The 17197-nt window shown below is 37.4% G+C and overlaps 1 protein-coding gene across 5 annotated transcripts in view; it reads right to left on the minus strand.

Moving 5' to 3' along the window:
• The window catches only part of VTI1A (vesicle transport through interaction with t-SNAREs 1A), a 273725-nt gene that overhangs the window by 103912 nt on the left and 152616 nt on the right, over nt 1-17197 (minus strand). For 2 of the 5 annotated variants that reach the window (XM_027692101.1, XM_027692100.1), the window contains 2 exons: nt 9138-9208; nt 4695-4756 (listed from right to left, as the gene is read on the minus strand). In XM_027692101.1, coding sequence (XP_027547902.1) covers nt 4695-4756; nt 9138-9208 — 133 coding nt within the window. Of the gene's footprint in view, nt 1-2735; nt 4574-4683; nt 4757-9137; nt 9209-17197 lie in introns of those variants that run through there. The other 3 variants (XM_027692103.1, XM_027692104.1, XM_027692102.1) reach the window with 2 other exon arrangements.

Here is a 17197-nt window from a genome sequence, read left to right on the forward strand (position 1 = left end):
GACCAAATATGCAAAGTTCCTGCAGCAAAGAGGAACTCCTCTATTAGCATGAAAACAAGGCAAATCTAAGTGTATGTTAAACCTCACCCTGGATCAGTGATACAAAGACCTGCCTTCAGAAAACTGCAGAGACCCGACAGTCATGGCCTAGCATGACTGATACTGAGACAAGCTTTAGCTCAGAAGAAAATCTTTTTTTGTTATGGACTTTTGGGGATGGAAACAGAGATTGGTAGGGAAATAGGGGAAAATGGCAGTGGTAACACTCTGTTTTGGTTTGTGTCAACACGGACATGAGTGTCTCTGCTGCTGTTCTTCAACATATGGAAATGTGGGTTTTCTAGTCAAACAAGAAGGCAGAACAGACATCATTAACTTTTTACATCTCTAGTAGTGTGAGAAAACAAATAAAGGAGTCCTGGGCATACAGTACTGAATAGACCCTACCAGGTCAGTGGGTGGAGGTTGAGCATCCCACACCCTTTTTAAAGAACTGCCCTACACGGTCCCCTCAGCCTAATGACCACAACTTCACCACTGCTGAAGCTGTTTGAGAACTATTAGAAATGACTGCAATCCAGGCCCAAACTCTGAAGGCCAATTCTAAAAAACATGTTTTGAATCACTTCTGCTTAGGACCAGAGGCAAGGGACACAAGTTGGATGCTGGGAAAACTCACTTAGATACCTGGAGAAATTGCCTGTTTCAACTGCCCAGAGAGGCATTAGTACCTCCAACATTGGATGTGTTTGAAACTTGACTGAAGAAGACTCTGAGCAACCTGCTCTAATGAGACTTGCTTGAGCAGGAGGTTGGACCAGACGACCTCTAGAGGTCCCTTCCAACCTAAATTATCCTATGACTCTCTAAAATGTTGAAAAATAACTGTAAGGTCTGGACTCTCCTGGAGCTCAAAAGTAGAAGGAAGTTTCACTAGAAGTGATTCAAGAAGCAGGACTCTCAGAGTTTTCCTGGAAATAAGAGTGAAGAAGCTTGACCTCAACTAGCACAGGGGGCAGGCATTCCATTTCTGATTGTAGTCACATTGGTCATGCATCTGCTGGCAAGTCACATAACTTACTACCTGAGAGCTGAACACTTACTGCTTCATTTCTAGAGGCAGTGTCTCTGTCCTTATGGAAATCAAACTTCAAAAGTTTCTTTTATAAGAGCAGATGTGTTCATAAGCTTCTCAAAACATCACTGATAACAATTTAGAAGATTGAAATCTGCAGATTAAAAGGGAATTATTGGCATAAAAATTTCCTGGGAAATCAGACTGGATAAAACATTGACTGGAGAGTAGCAGCTGTTTTTCTAAAGTATTTTTTCCCCATAATTTGAAGGGGGGTAGATAGAACTTATCTGCCAATTGAATAAAGATTCAAATCTACTAAAATTTTTATCTGGTTACTTTTGGGTTTGTTTGTTTCCCACTGGGCTGTGTGTGGCTTGGAGACTTTCCAAAATCTTTTCTTAAAAGCTTTTTTAGGCTATTGGCTTAGGATATGGGCAAAAGACTGAAGATCTTCCAGAACACATTCTCTTCTGCTTCTTTCTAGCACACTCTGCGCTCCTCAATTCACACTGGGGTAGAGGTCAAGGGATAGAGAGATGAGACAACCTGTTCCAGTGCCACATCATACTCACTAATTTCTTCCTAATTTCTAATCTAAATCTGCTCTCTTTTAGTTTGAAGGCATTCCCCCTTATCCTAGTAATGCAATGCTCTAAGAGGAATATACTAGTTTAGCAGAATCTAAGTAGATTCTACAGGAAAAAAAAAAAGAATATAATGAATGTATAGGTCATTTCAATGTAAGAATATTTAAAAACACTTATTAGAAAAATACTCTTGTCCACATACCTAATATACTGGGAGACAACAAATTCCAATACATAAGGCTGGGTACCTTAAATTGCTAGAGCAGCAAACTGGGATAGGAAGGGCAACCTGTCCCTATTATGACACTGATATCCTTTGTGAACTACAGCAACCTACAAAACCTGTCTCTGCTTTTACTCCCTGTCTCCAGAACGTTTTATGCACAAACACATGGCCAGGGAATTTTGGTCATATGAAGGCAGTAATTTAGCCCTCTGGCTATCTAAATACATGGTCTCTTAATATATTCATCAAGATTCAAAAGAGAAGCTGCTTTACCTTTCCCAGACAGTAAAATTAGAAATAGTTAGGCTTAAATTTGAGGCACAGGGTGTTAGCCTGGCAGACGACTTCAAGCATATTAGCAAATACATATTGTGGGAGCAGCAACTACACTGAGTAATGTTCAGTTTAACATTACCTTTCCTGTATAATATTGATGGGAAGAATGATCCTCCAGTGTCTTATTTTATTGGTTCCAGTAATTATGTAAAATATTGTGTGTTCTGTACTGAAGTATGCAGAAATTAGGACACAACTGCCAATCTGTGCTAATTATATTTCTTACAGTTGTATTTATCTAATTCATGCTGATTTCTTGGGGTCTGTATTTAAAGATTATTCTTGTAGCTAAACAACATTGGGATGATGCTGAGGCTGGGATAATGCCCAACTACTCAACAGTCACAAACAAATTAAATTCACTGTAGGTCTATCTATTATGTGGTTTCAAATAATATCCTGAGAATCATCTACTGCGAGCTGCTTCTATGCTGGCATTGCTTTTGGCACGTTTACCTGAACTGAGCTTAAATCCTAACCTGCCTTTCATCTAGATGGGTGACTCAGCTCAGCATTTTTGTTGAAGAAAAAGGAAATCCAACGACTTTCTGACACACAGAAATGTGCCATCGTGGTGTTTGACTACAAAATCCTTTTGTCTGAAAAGAAGAGCCCAAGTATATTTCAGAAAGATCATATTTTTTATTTGGCTTATGGAACACTTATAAACTAGGACTCCTAACTGTGATTCCCAAACACAAAACAAAGTCAAAGGTTACAGCATATGTTTTTGTTTCAGCTTCTTCAAATTACTTGCAAATGTATTCAAACACAATATGAGGAGATACTTTATTTTATTGAAAATAACAGACTACAGGGTGCTGCAAAAAAGGCTGGGGTACCTCAAGCATAAACATGGAAAGAATACATTGGTTTAGAAACCCATAAATCCTTATTTGAATCTGCCAACCTGAAAGCCAAGTAAAGCCCGAAAAAACTATTTTTCCTAAATGCTATGTCTGATTAAGCCATACTATTAAATGACAGCTGAACTTTAACATTAATATGATATTATTTAAATAACTGCATGAATTTTTTTACACTAAAATGATGAATGATTTTTGGACAGCTCAATTGACATAAAGCAAGAAACCCCTTTAATGAGATTTGACAAAATGGAGACATATGCAGAATATTTGTTACAGCTCATGTCGCAGAGCCCTTCCTGCGGAGACTTGGGTTTAGTTGCGTCTTTTATTTCGTTCATTTTTTTTTATAGTTTATTTTGATTGTCTACAGGCACTGAACCATCCCTTTCAATTGCCACTTCCTTTCTCCACGGATTTTGAATTTAGCTTGTGTCATTTACATATTACTCTTAATCAGAGAATTTTATATGTTACAGTTTGGAGTTGGAATTGTAAGAAATCTGTGGAATGAAGGCATGAGGTTCAGTCATTTTAACCTTTGTCAATGTGGTACACAAGGAACTAAAAAAGGTATTTTTATGAGGAGACTAGTGGAGAGATACAGCTTTATTTATTTCCCAAGCCAAGTGACAAATCAACAACTTTGCTAAAACTTCTCCTCCTTTTTACTTTTTTTTTTTTTAATAAGCCAAGTACATTAAGCAAATACACAACATAAAAGCCCATGGTAAGGGTAGTTTCACACTGAACTCTTCAGAGCACTAAACTCCCTTAAAACTGAGCTTTCTTAGCACCCAGCACTGTTTATTCGAGGGATATTTTTTGTCTTCAGGAAGCTGAATATATACAGAAATGGACATCACAGAGAAATTCAGGTGCTGTTTCACTGGATAAAGAACACACATCCAGAGATGCCACTAATTCAGAAAAATCTGTCTGAGAATGTACCAATGTAAATTTAAAGTGAGAAGTAATCATTGGATAACTCCCTCCCTGGAGTCCCACATAGAGTTTTAGGATGTTGCACAGTTTTCCTTTCTGTATCACCTCATTTTGATCCCATGGACAATTTTCATGCCATAGGAAGCATGGAAAAAACACGTTAAAACCACAAGGGTTGACACTGTGTCTGCCCCATTTATTTAGGCAGAATTGATAATTTTAACCTTTTCTCTGAGCGCAAATTTATGTTGTCCCAAAACATTTACAAACTTTCTCACTTTAACACACAAAAAACCCTCAAAACCCCAAAATCACTCAAGAATAAGAAACACAGGAGTTCATATCAAAAAGCTTAATTTTACAACACACATCCAAAGCCCCCCAAATAAATACAAAGAAACAAAGATGAGAAATCATTATGCAAGGGCTATTTCTCAGGCTACAGAAAACTCTTTCCTCAGGTGTGACAAAGCCTGCCATCTAACCACGCTGGCTTCACTGCCAGCACTCATCCAAAGACATTCTACATAGCAGTCTGTGTAAAAAAAAGTCAGGTATGTCAGCACAATACTGAGGTTGAATTAAAACTGAAAATAGAGGCATGGAGGGAGAGGAGATGAGAAAAAAGAGGAGAAATGTCCCTACCTTGGCCTTACCTTCGCAACATTCCCGTCAAAATCCTGGAACTCTTCCCCAGGTTTGCATCTGTTTCTCTAAGCTGGGGAGAAAAAAGTCTCATTAAAGGTAAAAGGCACACATATTTCAACCTGTACAAAGGACAGATATTTCTACCGTTGTTTGAGTCAATCAACTTCAGGTTTAGCCCACAACAAGCTCTCAAAGCCACTGAAGCTCTGAAATTTAAAAATGTTTTGTCTTGTTTTCACTTACATAAAGATGAAACCCAGGGAAGATAAGACAGTGAGGCAACAAAGGTGAGTCAGGATAAAGAGCAAAAGCTTTACAAATAAAGGGTTGCAGGTAGAAGCTGTATACATTGGTATCCATAAATCCCACTGATATGTGTATGTGTATTGGTTAGGTATATTAGTGAAGGCATCAAGGGATGAAGAGACAGCCATGTACTGTGTTCCTCATGCTTTATGAAAAGAAAACCTTATCTTTCTTTCACTGTTTTTCAAAGACAGTAGTTTAAAGAAAAAACAGAAATACAGAATATTTCCTTTTACCATTTTTGTATAAAAGAAATATGCCTATACTGTCCCTTAAATACAAAACTTGTACTGACCTTACAGCAGCCACCACTGGCATGGGCGCTCAAATACTCTGTAAATAGTATATAGTGTATATATATGTACGGAAGGCACAGCTGTATAATATATATTTCTTTCATGAAAGGATCTCTGACTCACTGAAAAGACCATTTTTGTAGTTTATTAGGACAAAGGAAACCTACAGCTTACAGCTAAATTTAATTAGCTGACTTGTCCTACAGCTCTCAAAAATCTTGCAAAATAGGTAAAAGCACAACTGAGTAAAAAATGAAATTGTGGAGATGGGGATGGGGAGTTATGAAGCAAATGAACTTCATATTTACTTCTATTGCTCTTTAAAAGGGGTTAAAATGTCCTCTCTATTTTTATGTTTATTAGAGTCCCACAAAAGGAAATCTAGAAATGAAGAAGACTACAGGAAGAATGCAGTTACTCTCCTATTGCCTCTTTTGCCACTGGCAGCTAGAGGAGAGACATCTTTTGAATTCTTAGATATTTTGAAACCAGTGGGACATCAAAATCTACTGTAAAAGAGAATCTAATGATTCTGAGCATTTCAGTTATGAAATAGCAGGGACCACTGTTTCTAACATGCCCCAAAACACAGCTGTGTGTACATACTCAAAACCATTCTTCTCATTATGAAAGCCGAATATTTACCTCTTCATTATCAAATCAGATTGAAAGGATTACCTGACTCATTGACTTCTTACTAAAAAAACTTTGTTGCAGTAGACAAAATGCATGCTGTGTTATAAATCCATCAAAATAGTAACACTGCCAAGAAGAGTGGCAGTCTTCCAATAACAGATCACCTTCATCACAACAAACCACTATTATATCTTGAATATAGGAACAGCAGCAATATTAAACCCAGTCTCTATTCTGGAGCCCAATACTGTAAATATTTGCTACTAGATTTAGTGTTTATTACTGAAATCAGTAGTTGCAATCAATGACACAAAACCTTTTTGCATAAATTTTCCCCTTGTTCTTCTAACAGCTATTAAGAAAATACCAAGCAGAAGCTGGGACTGGATAACACCAATCAAGGCTTGCTCTTAGCAATATCATATTCAGTGGGAAGGCTTGCACTGACTCTCAGATCTCTGTAATTATGTGCTATGATGGAACAAAGACGAGCATTATATTCCAGGGAGGCCATTCCCTCATTTTTTCCTGATTCATCTAGACAATTCAAGCTCCAGAAAAGCAGTTTAGCCTGGTTTGACACAAGTAACAGAAGAAAAAACGTCACAATAATTTTTAAAAGGCTCATTAAAAAGCCAAGTTCTTATCTATGCTAGAAGGGAATCTGAAGTACAAATGTATGCTTTATATTGGTCTTTTATTATTCATAAAGATGCATTTAACACTTGGGGCTTCTCCTCCCTTTTTGCACAAAAGTAGCGCTCTCCTTTTTACCATTAAATGTTTGATCCTAACTTTCCTCTCTTGCTGCAGGATTCTACCTGACAGCTAGAATCAGTGCTGATAGTTAGGAAGGGGAAGCTGAATCTTAGAGGTTTGACAAACTCCTCTAAGCAAGACGACCTCATGTTTTTATGGTAATAAAAAAACCCACAAAACAAGTGAAAGTAACATTAAAAAAGAAACAAATACATATACACATAGTTAGAAGATCTCTAGCTACCTCCCAAGAGAACACTAAAAAAACACCTTTTCTTCCTGCACTGGCAGAAAAAAACCCCAACATAAAGAGTTTCAAACTGTTTGTTTTTATTGAAAACTGAATTATCTGATTGGAGGTCTTTCATTATTTCTTTACCAATACCAGTGCACCACAGAAGGCAAAAAACTGGTGGCATGCAAACCTCTTAAATGGCATATGATGGGCACTTCCTTGTTTCACAGAACTGCTGTAGTGAAAACATTTTGAAATAGGCTTTGATATTAGTAATGGCAAACCTATATGATGTTTAAAAAATAATATTAAGAATAATAATGAGAAAACAGGAAGTTGAACAAGATACTGATGTTGATATCTTGTCTGCCTTAGACACATTTTAATTTGAGGTTTTCCTAAAAAATGTTGCATCTTTTGTATCCCGTACAGCACAGTTAACCTATCTGGCTGCTAGCAGAGCTTTTATCCCTTCTCTTTGCCTTAAAAAGAAAAAAGTTTTACTCTACAGATAGGGAAATTCATATATGTAAATGTAACCAAACTATTGAGACTCATCTACATTTTGCTCATAACAAAATCTTCCTACTTTTCACAACATTGAACTGTTAAAGCTGACCATCGTGCTCAAGTGGACAATTGCATTTCAGAAAAAAACTTTATTCCCTGACTTATAAGATAATAATGCCATGAGTTTATTGCAAAGATATTATGCATTGATAGAGCATCCTCTGCCCTGATCTTTAAAAAAACCTCCAGAAAATGAAAACCTTGCCAAGTTATCCAAGATCATCCCTAAGTGTTCACCTGGATAGACAGACAGCTGGGACAGGTCCACTCGAGTGACTACACTGGACAACTTTTCTGAATTTCCTAAACAAAATATTTTAAGTGGCTTAGGATAAAAACTTGGAATTTGAGCTCTTCCATTATGCCAAGAGGTCTTTTACTGCACTGTGGTGGGATGCATTTTCCTAGAATTCTCTTATTTTTAATCTTGCTCTTTGCAGCTTAGAGGTTTTGCCATCAAAGAGATTTGCTCTTCAGGTAGAAAGCATTAAAAAGGAGAAATTATGCTGTGAACCATGTGTACATTGAGTGATCAGAACTGCATCCCTCTTTCTCATTCCTGAGGATCTCTAGGATCAGCAGAAAGGGATACCTGACATTCATCTCCATTGCCTAGTTTTCACTTGTCCAGCTAGAAACAGAAAAGCATTTCAGACTCAGCAGTCACTGGGGAAGTGAGGAGTGGAGGTGAAATAAGACACCAAGTTGCTCGGACAACACTTGGTAAATGCCCACAATCCTTAGTTACATTTAGTGATTTAGTTATATGTAATGTTTTAAGTAGGTAATGCCCAGGACTTCAGAAAGCAACTGGTACAGCTGATAGAAAATGCCTCATTAAAGCTGTGATAGGAAGCTTTACCAATCAAACCTATCCAGGTGAAGAAACTCCCTGGGACAGATAAAGGAGTTTCTTTAAGTGCCATTGGTCAGTTAGAGACCTGTGGGAGGACCGAGCTTTGGCAAAATTGGACACTTGGGAAAGTATCTGAACAACATGTCATGGACAGAAAGTTGCAGGCTCAGCCTTTCTTGGTTCCACGAGCAGAAACCAGAACCAGAGAGACTGGGTCCTTAGACTGAAGCTCAGAAAGGTTGTAGCCATTGAACTGGATGGGCTTCTGAGTATTTCCATGAATTCTGTAGAGTAGAGCTCATCTCCATGAAGGCCACACGAGCCAAAAATGACACAGATATGTTATCTTGACTGCAGAGACAAAGCAGCAGTGTAAGAAAACAGTACCTGCCCTTTCACACAGAACTGCCTAAGGAGGCAGTTATTAGCATTTGCAGCTACAAGGAGTAAAGTTGATCAACTATTAGACAGGAGCTCAGTCATGATACTGAACTGTTTCATTTGAAGTACAAGAAGTCATTGGAGTGGACACTAAAACAAACCCTTGAAAGGTCAGAAAACTGATCTAACTGTGATGTTAGTGACAGAAAGCTTGCTTCCAACAGCAGATTTGGTGACTTCAGTGTGACTCCCCATCAGGAAGACTTTGCAGGATTGGGCCCACGTAAGACACTTTATAAGTTCTTCACTGCTGATGGTGATAATATCTCATCTGAATTATTTTTGCATGCACAAAGAACTTTTCCAATACAAAAAAACCGTGAGATCAGCACTCATTTATTATCAAACTTACCCTTTCCCGAGCACGCTGGATCTTCTCTCTGTCATGGCTGAGGTTTTCAAGCATCTCCTGTCCAATCTGCTCTGCATTAAAAAATGAAAATGTAAATCATGAAAAATACAGCTTGTGACTGTAAGGCCTCAAAATGCCAAGTTAGATTGTAACAACAGCATTAAATACATTTGGTGGCCTAATCACTCCTCCTAAGTGCAAAGAGAAAGACATCATTATACCAAATTTTAGGTTTTTAAAGCAATATAAAACTGAAGAAGCAAACCGAACCAGAAGCTGTTTCCTTGCAATCTCCTGAGGTTGTCTAGGCCTTGGGAATTGATGCTGACCTTTGGTCTGTGAAACAAAGGCAAGAAGACTTTCAGAGCTGCTCTTAGTGCAGGTTGCTCATACTTACTATATTTTCCTTAAGTCCCTCCTTGTCCTAGAAAGGAAGGCAGAAAGCCTTTGCTAAACCACCAGCCTTATACGTCTAAAGACACTCAGAACTCATATGAGAGGAAAACCACACTCCATAACTCTCAGCATTTACCACTGATGCTTAAATCAAAGCTTTTTCAGGCTAAGCCCAGTTACTGGTGTCTGCTTTGCTCCATCATGGACTATTTCTGGCAAGTTCAGAGAAATGCTGTAATCTCCTGGTGTTTTTAATAGTAGACATAGACATTAATTTATAGTCATCACCATTTGTTTACACAGGGGTTGTTTGCTTCCGCAGCTCACGCTGAACCAAAGGTTGCAAAATTATAGCGGAGAGGCCTCAAGATACGGTACAAAGACAACACAAGATGCCAAAACTTTATTCTTCAAACAGCTTCAGTCAAATGCTTCTCTAACACTGAAATATTAGCAGCAAGTATAGAGAAGAGATTTTAATCTTCAAAGCTCTATAGAAACATTAAGAAACCCTCCCTGTATTTCCCTGAAGGAGAAAAATAAATTTAATCATTCCCATTTTACAGATGGGGAAAAAGACAGAAGGAGCTGAAGCAGCTGTAGCTTGCCCCAGGACACACAGCACGTGTGAGACAACCAGCATTTCTGTGCACATTCAGTTAGGTAACTTAACAGGCTTACCAGAGACACTCACCAAAACAGTAAAACTACAAAAACCTGACTTTTTTTTCTTTTTATAAACAACAAAAAACATGTCCTGCTTTTGTTCTGGTAAGTTAGTGGGATCTTAAAATGTCATTATTTGTGGAGCCTCAAGAAAATGAACCATTGAAAAGTCACCATTATGTTAGTAAACATGACTATGATTTATTTTTTCTTTAATAGATACAGTCCATTTTCAGGAAACAATCCAAAGCAGAATCATCTCAAACTTTTAAAGTTTGAGACAAGCAATTTTTTTTTTAAATCCATTTAACACAAGGCACACAGTCAGCCAGATAAAGTCTAAGGAAATTCATTACATATATATTTCTCTATCAGTTGCCAAGTACAGTACAAGTAAGATAAATATTTCCTCTGACCACAAATTGACATCCTCATTATACTATCTTGTCCCTCTTGGCTTGCTGCTCTTTACTTTTAGCTGTATATACAATGCCTCCCAAAGGTGAAATGTGGTAAGATACATGGTTATGGAGTTAAAAAGGCTGCACGGTGCAGTACATCTACACGAATGGCAGCCTAAGAAAGCGATTCACGAGAGCTTTGCCTATGTTTGCATGTCAAAGGACTTACTGGATGAAACTATACTGAGCTTTTCCTCATCAAAGCACTCAACATACTGTAATACGCAAACAAATACATGTGCTCAATGTAATCCAGGGATGGAAAAAACAAAGCGCACTCTCTTAAAAAGAGAAGGAAAAAAAATCAACAAATTACTAACCTAGTAGCACGAGGTGAAACGATAATAAGTGTATTTATTGCTAAAAATTATACGTATGTTTGCAGACATAAAGGAATGTGAGCAGCAGGTTTTCCTTCAAAGGAAAGTATAAAGCAAATGGCTAAAATGGCTTGGCATTTCATGAACAAAGCTCAAAAATATCCTTATAGAAAACAGTTTTATTTTTATTGCACCAATTTTAAGCAAGTTACTGCGGGGTTTTTTTTTCATCTTCTTCCTGTCACTGGCAAGTTCACACTCTTAGCTTTTTATAATGATTGAGTTTATTTTCCAACCATCAATGTGACAGCAGCATCAACTGTAAGTGAGGGTAAAACACCGTCACTTTGACGAATAGTGTATTTTCCTCTCATTGTCGATGACTGAAGACATCAATAAATAAGGAAGGAGAGCATGTCAGCCAGAATATCACAGAATGAATTGTTGATATGACACTTAGGGATTAAACCTTCAGCCATGAAGTTCAACCTAGCAGAGGGGTCTGAGAACTGAGATAGTTGCGTTTCTTCCCAGCAGCCTCTATAGATAAATAATTGGACGGATCATCAATTTTACAGGAGCAGCTTTACTCTACATGCACTCTCGTTGATGATCTTTGGCCTTTTTTGGACTAAAATAACAACATAAGTTGAACAAAGAGTCATAACGGAGGTAACATAATCTCACAATAAGTTTGCAAACAAAAAATGACACCTTTATCCTCTACATATCCTTGTTCTACTCAGAAAATTCACTGATGAGAGTGAAACTTGATTTTTAGCTGGAAGGTCAAGACAGTAAAAAAAAATATTATTAAATAAAGAAAATACAGGCTTCTAAATGATATGAAGACATGTCTCCTCACTTCATTTGCAACTGAAGGTGCCTGGGACCAGGAAAAACGTAACATTAGCCCACAGCACAGCTAATTACAAGCTTGATAGCATTGCTATCTGCTTGCTACCATTTTTCAAGTTTCCCCACAATGCTGATGTTTTCCTGCCAGTTAAAACATTTATCTATGTGACAGATCTGTGCTTTTAGTGCAACGGTGCTGTATAGATCTTTCCAGCCTACTTATAATGCAAGTCATTGATGAAGCTACTACAGTTATGTGAAAAGGTCAGGTTTGTAAGATATACTGTAGTGCAGATGCATGAATTAAGACCAATACACAAACTGAAGGGTGTTGCCTGTTGCCAGTAATGGTGTTATTTCCATAGAATCTTAACAACATCTATTATTTGAGGATTATGCCAACCTTTCAGTCGTTATATTTGGACAGTGTTTAGTACAGTGCAGTTCCAAGTCCTACAAAAGACTGAGTGGTGTTGCCTCTTCTAACCGAAATTCCCAAAGAGATGCACAAAATTATGTTCTAAAATTACAGCTAAACTATGAGAAGCAGAAGGGTGAATGCATTTACATCATTATTATCTATGTACTGACAGAGGGCAGGAATATTTGGTATAGCAATTATCTCAGTCTTAAACAATGCTGTGATGGCCAGAAAAAAATAATTCTGAAAAAGCACATAATATTAACAAGCATTAACAAGCCTTAAAGGATGACTGCTAAAATTCACAGCTCTAAATGTATTCTGCCCTAAAGGTGCTTGAACAAGGTATGGGAAATCAGGCTCTTCAGTACCGAGCACTTCAATAATGCCATATTGTGAGTCCAACACAAAAGGTGCCTGGTTCTATAAGACTGTGTTATCCAAAAAAAAACCCAACAAACCATTTCTTATCCTAAAACACTGAAACTAATTAAAAGAATGAATACACTTTCCCCAACTGAAGAAAAAACAACACACTCCCCACCCAAAACCAACAAATGCAAACCTAGCTTCCCCCTTCATATGTGCACAAATTGGCACATGGTTTTCAACTTTTATATTGACATAAACCCAAAAGACAGTGGTCACTGCTAGCAATGTTTTACGCTCCCGAATACTCCCTTTCTTTGGAATTTGCCTGTAACCTATATGCAGTATTTATTTATATGTACAAATCGTAATTATTTAATACATGGTCTACAAAGCTTGGTTTCTAATACCTACACACAAGTCAAGGACACAAAATAAGTTGTGCTTGACTGGTTTTTCTTTTCCTTTTTTTGCCTCCAGCCATTTAAGTATTTATTTACTTTATCAGCTAAACTGATTCTGAAAGAGCTTTTTCTAATCACTCAAGTCAATAATACTTTTTCCCTTAAGAATGACTAATATATTTACTCAAGAGATAGGAATGACATGGAATGAGCCTCTCTAGGCTTTTGGATAAACAAACATGCATTTTTATGAATTTTGGAGACAGACTCCCCATTTTTCTTTTCATATGAAAAATAAAATAATCCAACATAATTTATACAGCACCTTTTCTCTCAAAGTGTACCCTGTGTGTGTGCATATATATATATATATATATATATGTTTCATAAGAGGCAGCAGATATCTTGATATGATTTAAAATATAAAAAAAGCTTAAAACCAACCAAATCACAGAGAGGATGCCTGGAAGCATGATTTGCCCAACCTCATCATATGTACAATGTATGCATCTGAGCTATGTAAGTACAGATTGGAAAAGACAAACTAATTTACACTGGGAAAAGCAGATTATGTTAAAAATCAAGATGGTTGCTCTACAGAATCATGAAATACATTAAGAAACCCATTGTGTGTTGGTCAGGGTAGGAATGGAGAATAGTTCCACCCCGAGATCTTCAGCCCTGTCTAGTAGTGCCATTTGGGGAGTGCAATTGTGTGTTGTCTTTGCACGGAGACATCACATGCTCTGAAGATGTAGTAAAAGCTTACGGAAGATTTTTTGAGAACCACACTGACACAGGTCGGGACTTTTTTTTTCTAAAAGCCACTCTCTGTTTTGGACAGGCTAAAAGTTTTGATTTTAGAAGACTAGGATAAATCATCAACAGCAGTTTCTGGGAAAAAATGCCAGAAAACATTAAATGCTAGCTGTTCAGAGGTGACAGCAAGCAGATTTACAAACTTGGAAAATATATGTTGCAGGAATTGAAGAATTCAGGGCTGAGTCAAATGCCTTATGCTTCTGACAGCAGAAAGTTAATAAAGAAAGTGATGACATATCTTGAAGTATAAGGACACAGGTAAAAGTCTGATAAATTCCCAAGTTCACAGTTGATATGTATTTACATTGAACAGCCTATATAATTAGAAACAGAAGGATTTAGATCATTAAAGTTATTAAACAACAAGTACAGGTTAATACAGATAAATGAAGGATAATATAACAGCTATTAGCCAATGGAGAGATAATTTGTGGAGCATTAACAGAACAGTGAAACATGAGAGTTGGCGCTCAGATGCCTCAGGAATCTGTCATGAAGATGTTAATCTGCTTGCTGTTAAGTAGTCACTTAACACAATAAAATAAAAATTAGCTATTTTCTATAGGGACTAGTTGGCCTCTTCAGCAGAAGCAAATGCCGCACCAGTGGAAAGAGCACTGACAGTCCACAGCATACACTGAGGACATCCAACACTTCCAGAGCTGTCAGAAGTTCAGCTGCAAGAGAGGATAAAAGAAGTTGCCCAGTCTTATTGTGAAAGCAAATAACATCTAAAGATACCTCCCAAACTGCTAAAGTCCAAGATGCCCACCAAACTAAAAATACAAACATTTTTTTCAAATGAAAAGGTCCCTATAAGCTATAATGGATGTTCAGGAAATTATTTTCATTGGCCAGGAGCAAAAGGGGTCCGTTGATACCAAGGTTGGGGAAACCAGAACACCTAATCAAAATCCACTCTTTGTACTTCGTTCAAAATAAGGAAGAAAGGTGTGACATGCTTTTAAGAAGAAACTGGGAGCATTTCATAACCAACACCTCCCATGGTCCAAACCTACTTTGTCCTTCCCCAGAAAAAAAAAGGCAGATGAATGAGAAGAAAATAGTAAAAAGAAAGGAGAAAGATGATACATGACAGACCTAGTAACTGCATCTCCAGTTGCCTTTTCTATTTCTAAAGTTTCATACCTTTTCTAAAATCCTAACTTACATCAATCTGCTGGTAAAAAAACTACTCATTTCTCACTAACTGATGTATTTTTTCTGTCTACTCCCATCACCCATCTAGCTGAGCTCCCTTACTAACATCCTCAGAGCAACATTCACAGGAGGTGGCAGACTTTGATTCTGCTGAGCACTTGTCTACATTGAAGTCCAGCCATTGTTCCAGCCATGCCCCAGCTTGGCAGTGCTCATCTGCTCCAAATTCCTCCCATCACATCTTCCTCCCCTACCCCTTTCCTTCAAATAAGTTCTAAGGCAAAAAGAAATCCTTCCTTAGTGCATCGATAAGTAAACAACTTGCTACCCCCTTTTCAATCACTTATGTTCGTGAAATTGGGAACCAACCCTCAATACCTTCTTTTCCTACTACCATTGAAGTGCTGCCAGGATGGAAGAAGTCCCTGCTCACTCTGAGCTTGGTGCAAGGAATGGATGCTGCTTCATTACAGTACTGTCAATCTTGAACTTGTCTGAAAGCTATTTAGCAGGGTGGAGTATTAACAATCCTGATTGCATCTAAATTAAGTTGCAGAAACATATCCTCTAAAACTTGAGCCACAAACCATCGCTTAATTAAACCTATGACTCCAAACAGCACCGAGATGACTCAACAGTGATCTTTGGTTCATCTAAAGCTGGATTCATAATCATCATTTAATCAAAAATGCTCCACCACCTACCAAGTTTTCTACACATTCAGAGCAGTGTAAATAATTACTCAGGACCCCACAGCACTGGTTATTTCAAAGACTTAAAATGTGCAGGAAGAGAGTTGGCAACTTAAACTCCTGCATTTAGCAGCTCGAGGCTCGTAAAGTTGGCCCTGCTTCTAGAGCTGATTTGCTCTTAAAGCAGTAAGTGCTCTTCAAGACACAGAGGTGAGCAGAAAATAGATGAGACAGAATAGCAGAGCCAAACAGCAAACAGAAAGAAAAAAAAGTCACACTAGTTTTTCAAAAGAGAAGAAAATGTTTTGAAATACATTTTAAAATTGAAGAGTGGAGCAAGAGTTTTTTTTTCAATCTTATTTGACTACACGAAACAACAGTCTATGACATTCAAGCAGAAAAATGATGAAGAACAAAGTCTGTTAGTTATATCTGTAAGCACTGGAACTATTTATTTATTTATTTTTTAACTGATTCTTCATAATCCATTTATGTAGCTTGAACTTATGAATAGGAACAAGGGTTATTTTGCAGTATCTCAGCTTCTGGACATCAGAAGACCTATGAGAAGAGTATATCCTTCAGCTGTTTCAATCTGAGAAATTGCTCCTTAAAGCAAAAAGCAAAGTCAACAACAGAAAATAAATCCATAGCCATTTGGGTTTGCTCAGGTTTCCCCCAACCTGATGTACCAGGTTTATTCTGAATCTACAGACTGATTTGAAAGTCATGGATGTTGGCAACACAAGCAAGAAGTCTATTCTTGTTTTATCTTTATTACTTCCATGGAGCTAAAGAGTGTTTTAACCTTTCTTGCCCTGTTCAGAAATCCATTTTAAATGTGAATGGAATTACCTCCTGCTGTATTCATATTCATATTTAAACAACGAAAATTAGAAATAAAATAGCATCCAGACATTAGAAAAATAAAACAAACAACACCCTAGAAGATGATAATAAATAATGCTTAAAATCATTGACCAAAAGGTGTATCAGTCTGTGAAAAAATAAAGTATTCTGTAAACAGTGTATATGTGTGTGCGCATATATATATACACATATATACACTTATATATATATTAAAACTTTCTTAAACATTGGAAAGCCCACAAAGCAGGTGAACAGCCCAGCAACCTCGAAGCTGGCTTCAGTGCAACTCATTCTTTGAATACGAATTAGCAATGGGTAATCGTGGCATATTTATGAGGCCTTTTGCCTGGTCCTTTTCTCCAGTGAACGCTGTATTATTCATTGCGTGTGCCCTGACCCCAGTGCGCTCCTGTTCTGACAAATCATACTTGATTAAGACAAATCTTTATTAGTTAGCTAGTCAACTTCCCCATTTATCATTTGCAAATCCCATTCTCCTTTCTGGGTACAGTAAAAGAAACTGAAACTGAAACCATCTTTCCTCCATATAAAATGAAATGCTTGTTACAGCCAGCAAGTGCAAATAGAAGCCTAGAAGTCCAAAATAAATGATAAAACAA

This window comes from Neopelma chrysocephalum, unplaced genomic scaffold, assembly GCF_003984885.1.
Source record: "Neopelma chrysocephalum unplaced genomic scaffold, ASM398488v2 Primary Assembly neopelma1_85, whole genome shotgun sequence".
NCBI classification, from domain to species: Eukaryota; Metazoa; Chordata; class Aves; order Passeriformes; family Pipridae; genus Neopelma; species Neopelma chrysocephalum.